Here is an 11,527-nt window from a genome sequence, read left to right as displayed (position 1 = left end):
GCCATATCTGGCTTACTAGACTTTAATGGGACCACGTAGTTGAATAGTCAGTCCTCACTACGGAGGTACTATCCGGATGGGATTTGAACCCCAGTCCAATCATATGAAGACCGGCACCGTTGTTGCCTCGGGTGTGACATAGTTTTGTTTGTAGCTGGATAGTAAGTAAGTAGTAAGTAAAATAGTAGTAAGGTCTGCTAACGGACCACCTTGTTTATATGGCTCTAGAAGGACAAAAACGTTAAGAAGCCCAAAAATTCATGAACAACGCATCATTTTTAAGTGTTAGCTCCCAAAATGTATAATTTTTATTTTTTGAAGCACTTTATACTATTTGAAATAATTTACTAGGCAATTTATTATCAAAACAAAAGAAACATGTTTAATTTCACCTTAAAAGGCCTTGAGAACTTAAACCTTTGAATCAACAAGTTTTCTGAATACGTAATTATTTAAATTTTTCAAATAAGCACAAAAAACGACATATTATATTATAACAGTATTATAACAAAATTAACAAGAAACAACAACTTTCCATAATAATTACCAAAACCTCTATACTATCCCATTCAAATTAACTCTCTGTTCCATTTAAATGCTTCATTTCCAAGAACAGTAATAAATCAACCTGACTTATAGCTCCAATATTCCAATTAAATTTATATCCTTCTCGTTAATTCGAATCAACCGAATAGTAAGCAAATGTCACCCGTACGCTTATCGATAACCGCTTGTACGCTCCATAATTCCACCGAATGCATCGGACCTGCGTTGCATAATTGCATTCGTCAAATTTATCCAAAAACCAAACTAACTATCCATTTCCGGAAACTGCCAGCGAAAAGCTTCGCTTATCAAATGCTTTGTTTCGCAAAGTTTCACACCCACACCACGGTTCCGGGACTAGACACTAGCGTACGTTCGAAATTGGCACTAAAAAATATATATATTCCAATCAGTAGCACTAACATTTTACGATCCCTCAATTCAACACCGGATGCCACCACATTCACCATACGAGAGGTTGGTCTTAAAACAGAGCTAACAGTGGAAGAAGCATTTGAGACCTCCCAGAGCGTTAAACCATCCGGCGGGCGACTGTTGCACATTCTCTCACGAAGCTTCCCATCACCGGATGTATCGATTTCCTCGTCTTCTTCCCTTTGGAGCGAATGTTCTGTGGGGCAAAAATGAACAAAATCCACAGCGCTCCGCTCCATTTGCCGGTGCTGTAGGTTTCCTGAGATGTCCATACAACAGTCCCTCAGTCCCACACTTGCCGGGAGGAAAAATGGAAACCTGAAACAAGCATCAACATCGACCGACGAGACCGGTCAAAGTGTGTTGGGGTGTTGATGTAGGATGCGGACCTTAAACACACTCAGCGCCGTTGGAAAAAAGAAGGTTTCCATTCCGTTTCCGATAATCCGTATGGTTCATTCGGTTGGCCCAGAAAAAAGAAGGGATCTTGGGGACCGAGGTCTTGCAACAAAAGGTCAGACGTGTGTGCGTGTGTGTGTATGGAGGAAAAACAATCAAGAATGCGAAACACTTACCCCGAGTGTGAACCGACCCGGTTTCAAGAATGGTGAAAACCTGCTGAACCGTACCGGTGGCCGGTGTTTTTCCGTGAACCGTTTTTTTTTCTTTTCAGTTTTCAGTTTGGAGGAAAAAAGAAGAAGGAACGTGCCTAAAGGAAAAACGGGTGAACTACTTCACCGAATGGGGCCGACAGTAGCCTGTAGTAGAAGAAGGCTACAGATGTGTTTGATCCGTGCACCCAGTACAGGTCCTTGTGGTCGATAGTGTCAGTTGATGGTGTTTCGGTAAATGAATGTCTAAGTTCGAAGATTTGCAGCTCTGAGATGGGTTGAAAAGGAGGCGTAGAGAGGGACTCATTCGCACCGGGTGTTCGTTATCGAGTAGTATCGAGGCGAAAAACAGCACGATCTTCCCTCGTCCTTCGATGAGCATCAATCGTCACTTTGCCTTGGATGCGGTGAAGCTTTAGGACGAGTAATGGAATGGAAAACTGAAAAGTAGGACTACTTACTGCCCGGGACGGGTTTTCGTATCAATCGATGCACTTAGCCTCTTTCGCACAGCGATTTCGATGAGCTCCTGTTGACCGTCGTTGGATGGGATTAAGTAGATATTAAGATTCTTCAAACTTTCACTCTTATTCTCCTTGCCAGAGTAAACAGATAAGATAGATAAATGGTAGTTTATTTTTTCAGTGGACGTTTGATTTATCTAATAAATTAACAGAATAAATCTTGCAACATAATTGAAGAAATAAAAGTCGTATTCAAATAAGAATTTAATTAAGTTTTTCTAAAGAATAAAATGAGATAGTTTTAATATAAATGTTTGAAAACCAATATGATAACTAGCCTAAAAATAGATAAAAATAAAAACCGATATAGCTGAACCGATAGAATGAAAAATAAAGATTAGAAAAAAGTAACAAAAAAGAAAAACTAATACAAAAACGGCGACATAAATTTCAAGAAAAGGGTAACAAAATTAAGAAATCGCACAGCAATAAAAAAGTACAATTTGAAAAGGAAAGGACACAAGTAAGAACATTTCAAAGAAAATTAAATAAAATTATGATATGACGAACTAAAACTTTAAAAGACTACAATAAAAGACAACAGTTATGACCAACGAACTTGTTTACATAAACAAAATTTAAAATTTAAAATTAAACAAAAAATACATGAAACCTACACAAGAAAATGGAAATAAAAGAAAACTGCAAAAATGAAATAAGATGAAAAATAGCATAAAATACGAACGAAACTTTTTAAATCACTAATAAATTATAAAACCGGAAGAATTACACAACAGAAATGAATGTAAAAAATAACAAAAAATCACAAAATATATGAAAATCAGAGTGAAACAGATAAAAAATACTAAGACAATATGCTTTAAAAAATTATCATTGTAAAAAATGTAAAAAACTGTGAACTAGCACTGGATGTTTAGATTTACTATTTTATGAAAGACATATAGAAAAAAGCAACCGAGCATGCCCAGGATATGGCAAATAACTAGGAAGAAATGGCTAGTTAATTTTGTTTAATTGTTTTTTTTTTTCTTGAATATAATTCACAGTCTCCACATTCAGTGGTGACAATACGGCATCAGTACGTAATACTTAATAAATAAAATATAGAAAAAAGTTTGGTAAATAAATTAACAATAAAGAAAACTATATAAAATTTCATTCATTTAATCTTTCATTAAGCTAAGCAATAAATTTTACATTTTAATGTAATTTCAAAGTAAATTTATTTGTTATTACTGATTTAAATATTTATTCTGTTCTTTGCATTATACACCGTAGAAATTGTTATAAATATCATATCTATAAAACATCCAAAACAGTCCCGTGCCGATAATTTTTAACTAGCGACACAAAACAACCGAAGAGATGCCATCATGCCATCTCACCCACTGCAAAGGCTTGGTACGTACATTTTTGTACAATTCACCCCGCAGGGAAAAACATCCAAAAACACACCAGAAAATACAGAAAGACAGAACACCCCCCCTTTGGTTTGGGGAATTTGTTTGCACAACCTTGACATAACGCTGGCGCAGTTGCGCCTCCCGGGTGTCATTATCAAATTAAATGCAGTCCCGCTCACCAGCTGACGAGTCCCTCTTACAGCAGGGAATGAGCTGTGACTAACAAAACCAGGAACATGCCAAATGTGTGTGTGTGTGTGCATGCAGCTATCCCATTGCCACCCGCTCCGTGTGCCAAGTGCAGTCGTCTAGTCAAAAACTTATTCTTCTCGGTGCAAAGAGAGTCGGCGCCAAAAAATCGCCAAGCTTTCGGGACTCCTATTCCTATTTTTCATTGCCCAACGCCATTTCTGCCAACGCAGGGTGAAAAAAAAAGAACGGAAAACCACTCAGACAAAAGGCCTAGGGCTAGTTTTTAGGGTGATGGTGGACTCACGCCTTTTCCTGGCTGATGATGCGATCATTTTTTGTTTCTCTCTTTCGCGGCCACTTGTATTTGTGCGGTGCTTGCCGGACGGGTTTGTTGACTTTTTGAGCAGTGTTTGTAAGTTTCTTTTTGTGTGTTACCCCTTTATTCCCCGGGAACCAGTGCTTACGGTCAGTGATAACGGTTGGACGATTGAGAAGGAAAAAACGGGGGAATTAAAAAAATAACCAACTCACACACAGAGAGATCTACAACTTAAAAGAATCATTTTTCTTCCTTTTGTTAAAGCTTTTGTGGAACTGTGAAGAAAATGGGAGGGTTGGCAAGTGAGTGGTGCACTTCCCTTTTTTTGTTGGCACATGGCAAGGCAGTAATTGTGTTTGTTTGTTGTTGGAGCGGCACTTTGAGCACCGGGTTTTCCTGATACTTTTTTTTTCAAAAGGTCACTTTTTATATGAAACAGTGTGGCGGGGTGGCGAAAATCCGCCACTGTCACTACACATGCAGCCGGAAGCGAAGAAATAAGGGAAGCACCCGAAAGTGTGGGCCACACTAAAAAAAAGATCAAATGAAATAAAAGCACAGCAAACAGTACAGCCACTAAAAAAAAGCGGACGAGTCCTCATCTGACAAAACTTTCATTCGTCTTCAGTGTGTGAGGTTGTCTTCCGGTGAGTTTTCATCGTTCCCCACATTTTTCACATGTCTCATGTGGATGTGTGCATTTTTTTTTTTTGAAAAACTGTCAAGTGACGCTGAGTTGCGAGAACCCGACCACAGATTTTCACACACACACACACACACACACACACAAATGGGGGAGAGCGGGAGACTCATCAAAACTCTGTCTAAAAGCGACAAAGATTAACTTCTCGGGAAAACTTGAGCTATTGGGGGAAAAGTTTTCCCCATCCCTTCCACCGTGTCTCCCCCCGTATTCGACAATGAAAGAATAAGAAATTGAAGGCGCTTGGAGCGTGCTGGATACGAATTCCGACCGAAGCCACCGGAAACCGTTGGCTGAGTGGCAGTTCGCTATTTGATCGTGTATGCATCACGTGTGGGATGAAAAATGATTGTGACTTTGTGTCGCCCGGCTTTCGATGCTTCCGGCGACCGATCCTTCACAGAAGTGAAGCTGTTAATTAAGTGCACTTTTTTGCCCCTTCCCCCGTTGCACATCCTTTTCCTTGGGTGGGCAGGATCAATTATGCAGTAGTAGTAGAAGTAGCAGCAGCAGCAGTCGGAACCGGAGCCGGTATGAAAGTTTTCTTAAAAGTGCTTTGCATTTCACATGAACCGACAGACGGGCTGGAATTTTTGGCTTGTGTAAACGAAACTTTCGGTGGAAAAAGTAGCGTAAGGAAGGTCATTAGGTGGCACAATTTGGTGGGGAGTACGCGTTTTCATTTACAATGAAACAGATAATGAATAAGGTATCCCTGTACCAGCTTTTATGAGATATCTGTTAAAGAACCATTTCATTTTATGAATATATTAAGTTAAATGATTCTTCTAGCACAATGTGGCCTCTTTGCTGTTGATCCGCAGGTAGTTACGAGTCCCTGGGCTTGAACAGATCGGTTTTATATTGGTTTTGCTCAAAACATTCGTTTGCGCCTAATATTAGGCAACTCGCAGCACACAAGCTATGCGATGCAGGGTTTACACAGCCAATCGGGTATCGGGAAGCGCCTTTATGTTTTCACTTTGTTACCGTAAACCAGCAATTCGTCCAGGCAATTGTCCAGGACCAGCTAAAGTAGAAACGAACTCTATACCGTCCTTTACCTTCTGCAAGAAGGCAAGAGTATAGAAAGGGTCCTAGCTCTGACGGCTCGATAAAGTTGATTAGGAAAACTATTCACCAGAACAAGCACCAGAGGAACAAACGTTTCGCAAGAAGGGCCTCAGAATTTAAATAATCCAAATGGAAAAGCATATCCTTTTTTTTATTATTCATAAAGAACGGCCTGGCCGTATTGCTAAAGTATATCCTTAACAGCAATGAATCTTTTGTGCGGAAGATTCATTCAAGGTTGCCCTTGTCCAAATAGCAGACATTCATTCAGAAGGTTTGGTAGCTGTTGTTGCTTCGATTTTTATCGCGGCAAATCTTCAAAAAAATTAGTTTGTAATTGGCCTGAACAGTTGTTTTATTTTAATAAAATATTTGAGCAATGTTCCTGGAATAAAAAACGAGTCTTGTAAAGCTACTTAAAAAATAAAATTGTCTCATTATTTGTGAACTCCAATAATCGTTACAAGCACATATCAAAAAGGTCTTTTCGTGTTAACCAACTTTTGAGTATTTGAAGTTAAGGCACCAACACCTTGTCTAACGATTGTGTCAACAATAAACCCCTGAAAATACGCAACATTATAAAAAGACATCCGAAAGAACAATAACCATTACCGAAATGGTAGTTTAAGCTTACTCTAAAATTAAAATAAATTTCATTCGATGCATGACACTTGAACAGATTAGCAAATCAGCATCGTTTCTTCTTCACTCCGCTTCACCAATAGTAATTAAACCCCCAGGTTTCCATAATCAAACTGTCGTTTGTTCACAGCTTTGTTCTGTGTGCCGGTTTTACTAACATTCGCACGGATCATTTCCTACCCCATTTAAAAATCCATTCAGGAAAAGCTAGTTAAAATCAATTGCCCCGATACATAGACGATAGGGCTCCTCAGCTCGATCCCATCATCGCATCTGAGCGTGGACGAAGCTTCCTTTCTAGCGTACAAATCGAACCACAATTCAATAGGCATTCGAACGGTACCCGTCTTTCGAAACAACCATCGAATTGCATCTTCCAGTGGAGAAACTCCATGTAATCACTTAAATAATTCCACCTTAATTATCCATCGCAAGCAGCCAGCCGGCAAGGAAGCGATGCAAAACAGGGCTCAATTGCGCCAAACCAGGTCAACCAGGTGCCTCGATGGGAGAGTACACAAAGGTAAATGGGTGCATGGCGAACAATTACAGACGTCTTGCAGATTCGTACAATTGCATCGAAATGCAAACATCGTTATAGCTCGGCGCACGATGTATGCGTTTGAAGGAATTATTTTGCTGGTGCAAATCGAAGTTAATAATTTGAAAATATGACTCTGTACAAGAGAAAAACACGTTGTAAGTTCAGAATTTATCTACTTCGTAATAAAAAGGAATGTAGATAAGCTGTAGTTGGCTTCACAAAATAGTGAAAAACTAATCTCTCATCATTTCCCCAGCTGCAAGCTTCCAATTACGCCGGCACTCGGCACACAAGCAACAGCAAGTCAAGTAGTGCAATCAACCGTACCCTGAGTGCTTTAGCAATCCTTCAACGTAGGTGTACCCCGGTTCAGCAACATAATCCAAGGGAGCCCCAGAACAATAATAGGTGCAATCAAGGGTATGAACCATCCGCATCCAGGAAGGGCCAAAACTCACCCCACCCCGATCGATGTACCGTGCTCCTTCCCCGGGGGGCTTGGGAAAACTCGGGAAACTCGGCGTGATACAGCCACTACCGGAACCGGAGACTCGACTCGTCCGTTCGGCCGGTGTTTGGGGAGATTAGCATGGTTTTAGCTAAATGCTCCGGATGCCACAAAACCCTTTCGCTACAACATACCCTGCACAATGTTCACATCGTGCAACATCGGCGGGTGGAAAAGATTACCGTTTAAGAATGCAACACAACAACATTCCGTGCACGGGCGCATGGGTCACCAAACAATGGAAATCTAATTAAACGCAACAAACGGTTGACACGCGGCTCGTTAATTGTGGACCTGTTTTGTTCCTAACGTGCAAATCATAGCCTCGCGGTTACAAATAAATTTAAAAATAGTGTGAAATTGCGTGTTTGGTTTTTGTTTTGTATTTTAAATTGAAGAGTGAGAGTAACAAGTGCATAAAATCAAATTAATCGAGAAAGTTAAGTAAGTTTAAAGAAGGAGGTATGATTGTTTAGTCATCTCCTCAATCAATCATCTCCTTCGGTTGCAGTTCTATAAAAGCATTCGACTAAAATAAAAGAAGAAAGTGATGAAGAAAAACAAGATTTGAAGAGACCAAATATAGTACAAAAAGGATAAGAAACCGGTGAAATCACACTGACAGTATAACCTTAAAGTAATTTTAAAGAAAACCCGTTCAAGTTTAGAGCATATTTGTGTAACCCTTCATGAATCATGGAATAGAGTCAGAGACATATTGCTACAGCACACTGTTCCGATTCTTAACCTAGATTCAACCAAATCTCAAGATTTTTAAGCCGTAACACATTCTTTAAATTTGGGTGTTGTGCTATGCAGTGGTGGATCAACCCAGGAGCGGAAGATGCGTCCGCCATGGGCCTCGTCGTTTAGGGGAAGGCCTTGTCGGCGAGGGAAATCTTAGTTTTAAGCAATACGGCCAAACTCTCCTTCACGAATAAAAAAAAGTTGTATTCCACCAATCTGTAGGATTTATTTCACAATTATGGCCAATAAATTGGTCTTATTCAATTTGTTTTACTCTATTTGCGGTGACCGGAGAAAGCAATCAAATCAACCCCTGTTAAAAAGTAGTTAGTCATTACCATTCAAACACGGTACACCTGTGATCTGCACCCGCCCCAATGTCCACGAGCAATCGATCGGATTACTGGTCAGGTGCGATGCACTTCCATTGGCGGTGGTGCTGTTAACATCGAGCCCGGTAATAAAATTCATTTCCACTTTTACGGTCAACGATCGACTCGGCACGAAGGATAGATCGAGCTGATGCAGCAGATTACCGGTGATGTCTAGCAGTTCCAAGCTGCTCGGGAACTGGGCACCATTTAGCTTTACGAATTCGATCCTGTTCCACGCCAGGTACAGCTGCTGCAGATTGTCCAAACCTGCTACGCTCTCGATCGCAAAGGAGGTCAGTTTGTTCGATGTCAGCGAGAGGAAGGATATATTGGTCCAGCTTTGCACGCACGCCGGTACGACGGTGAGACTATTGCACCATAGCATTAACGATCGCAAACGGGGCAGCATCCATGTGCAAAAGCTAATCTCCGTCAGTCTGTTGTTGTTCATGTCGAACCGTTCAATCGTATCAAGCGTTAACGTGCCGGTACTGATCGATGCTAGCCGGTTGTTGCTGATGTCGAAAAAGTTTAAACGTCGGAAGCGACTGAATAACATCAGATTGAGTGATTTTAGCCGATTTTCCTTCAGCTTCAGAAAGACGAGTGCATCGTACAGGGGACAGGATCGGGTGGCACTGTTCCGCACATAACGTATCTTGTTTCGCTTCAGAACGATCGACTCTAGGCGCGAGTGTTCGCACAACGTGCCCAGATCTAGGTGTCTAACGTTTGCTTCCACTATCTCGAGGAACGTTAGCGAACGCGCGTTTTCGATCGTGCACGGTATTGCATTGAGCTGCGATTTTTCAACCATCAACCGTAACAGAGCGCTGCGTTGTACGAAATTGATTTTGCTCAGCCCGGTTGCAACGATTCTCAGGCAGGTGACATTCACCGGTACACTCATCACTGTGATCGTGGCGGAGTTTTGCACATCGACACACTTCACGAACGGTGGATACTGCCGCAGCACCTTTCCATCGAGACGCTCCAGCAGCACATTGTCCAGAATTACTTGCACGATGTGTCGCGAAACGTATTGATACACGAACGTGTCTTCGACGGAGGCAAGATCGAAAAGCGTACAAAATCTTTTGCCACATGTTAAACCGACGGTGGTGTACTGGTTGGCCGCATTTAAAACTAACAGAAAACTGCAAACGGGAACAACACGGAGCTACTTAGTAAAGGGCGAATAGTTTACCGTCGATGGCGTAGATACACACCAAATCAACCAGCTGTCGAGGGATCCCATGTCTGCGGTTGAATGAGACCATCCAACAGCCATGACAAGCGTCCGAATGCTTGCGGCTTTTTATAAAGCAATAATAGTTAGGGTAAACAGTTTCAATGCGTAATGGGAGAGTACGTGCATTACTGAGTAATAATTTTATTCTATTTGCGTTAAAAGTTAAAAAAAAAACAACTGCGTGAAAGAGAACACAGTGGTTGAATGAAAAGAGACGAAAATGAACAAGAGCTTAAAATAACTCTCGAAAGTCACAGTCATACAACAAATTAAATTACCTGAACAGCGTTAAAAAAAATCAAAGAGATTGTTAAATTCTAATGATCATATAATTCTGGGTCCATAAAGTCTTTTTAGATTTAAACAACCTACCTCAAAATTACAAGTCGGCAATCGTATTGCTGCATGTTGGACGTGATTGGATTTAGCTTGTTATTCGTGTTAATCAAAGATAATTCTACTGAGACTTTAATTATTGGTTTGATGTTGTTGTTATTTGATAATAAAAATTTTCTACGCTCATTTTGATTAATCGAATGTTCACTTTTACTGTGAAGAATTGATAATGGTTTCATGTAGGCGAACTTTTGAAATCAATTTTAAAACTGACTTTTGGAAATCCACAACAATTTTGTCTTATTTTAGCTATTAACTGAAGACTATGCATTTGAAATGAGTTTGCTAAGATAAAAATATTTAAAAACAGATTTGAAATTGTCTTCTAGTCAATTCAACTAGAATTTATCCATGTCCTCTAGTTTTTGTTTTTGTTTGTTTGTAATATTGGTCCGAAATTCTAAACATAGCTAGTTTGGCAGCTGATCGCTAAAATGTGAGAGGTGAGGCCCCCCTGTAGTTTGAAGAGTTTGAGTTTGAAGAGTGCGAAGAGCTTCCTCAGGAGGTCGAAGAGCTACCTTGCGAGGATGAAGAGCTCGAAGAGTACAAAGAGTAACATCAGGAGGTGAAAGAGCTACCTTGGAAGGGCAAAGTACTAGATGAGTGCAAGGAACTACCTCTAGAGGTCGAAGAACTTCGTCGTGAGGGCGAAGAGCTAGAAGAGAGCGAAGGGCCTGCTTCAAAGGGCCTAGCTCATGGAGCCTGTTCCAAAGGGCCTACTCGAATGGACCTAGTCTATAGGAGCCTACTTTAAGGGATCTGCTGGAAGGGCTCAAATAAAAAATGCTTAGACGTGAAGGCAGCGAAAAAGTCTGGCAAGGCCCAGAAAAACATCTCCAAGTCGGACAAGAAGAAGAAAAGGAAGACCCGCAAGGAGAGCTACGCTATCTACATCTACAAGGTGTTGAAGCAGGTCCACCCGGACACCAGTATTTCCTCGAAGGCGATAAGCATCATGAACAGTTTCGTGAACGACATCTTCGAGCGCATCGCTGCCGAAGCGTCCCGCCTGGCGCACTACAACAAGCGCTCGACGATCACGTCTCGCGAAATCCAAACCGCCGTCCGCCTGCTGCTGCCCGGTGAGCTGGCCAACCATGCCGTCTCCAAAGGAACGAAGGCAGTCACCAAGTACACCAGCTCGAAGGGCCTAGTCTCAGGACTATTCCAAGGGGCAATAATACTCCCTACTCCTTGGGACCTAGTTCAAGGAGTCTGTTCCTAGGGCCCTAGCACAGGATGCCCAGACGAAGGGGCCTATTAAAAGGAGTCCAAGGAACCTAGTCCATCGGA

At 41.2% G+C, this 11,527-nt stretch overlaps 1 protein-coding gene across 1 annotated transcript; it reads right to left on the bottom strand.

Annotated features, from left to right (window-relative positions):
- Positions 1–8,539: 8,539 nt before the first annotated feature.
- Positions 8,540–10,245, bottom strand: LOC118508798 (leucine-rich repeat-containing protein let-4-like). The gene is made up of 2 exons (XM_036048516.1): positions 10,211–10,245; positions 8,540–9,743 (listed from the first exon to the last, which is right to left on the bottom strand). The coding sequence occupies exons 1-2, from the start codon at positions 10,243–10,245 to the stop codon at positions 8,540–8,542; spliced, it is 1,239 nt and encodes a 412-aa protein (XP_035904409.1).
- Positions 10,246–11,527: the final 1,282 nt, after the last annotated feature.

Source organism: Anopheles stephensi, chromosome 3 (genome assembly GCF_013141755.1).
Source record: "Anopheles stephensi strain Indian chromosome 3, UCI_ANSTEP_V1.0, whole genome shotgun sequence".
Taxonomy (NCBI): domain Eukaryota; kingdom Metazoa; phylum Arthropoda; class Insecta; order Diptera; family Culicidae; genus Anopheles; species Anopheles stephensi.
The sequence above is the reverse complement of the archived record's forward strand: the minus strand, read 5'-3'. Positions and strand labels throughout refer to the sequence as shown.

Bases quoted from the DNA above. Each gene is read 5' to 3' on its own strand.
- LOC118508798 (XM_036048516.1), bottom strand. From the start codon at position 10,245: ATGCAGCAATACGATTGCCGACTTGTAATTTTGAG. The intron at 9,744-10,210 runs GTAGGTTGTTTA...TCCCGTTTGCAG, and splicing joins TGCCGACTTGTAATTTTGAG to TTTTCTGTTAGTTTTAAATG.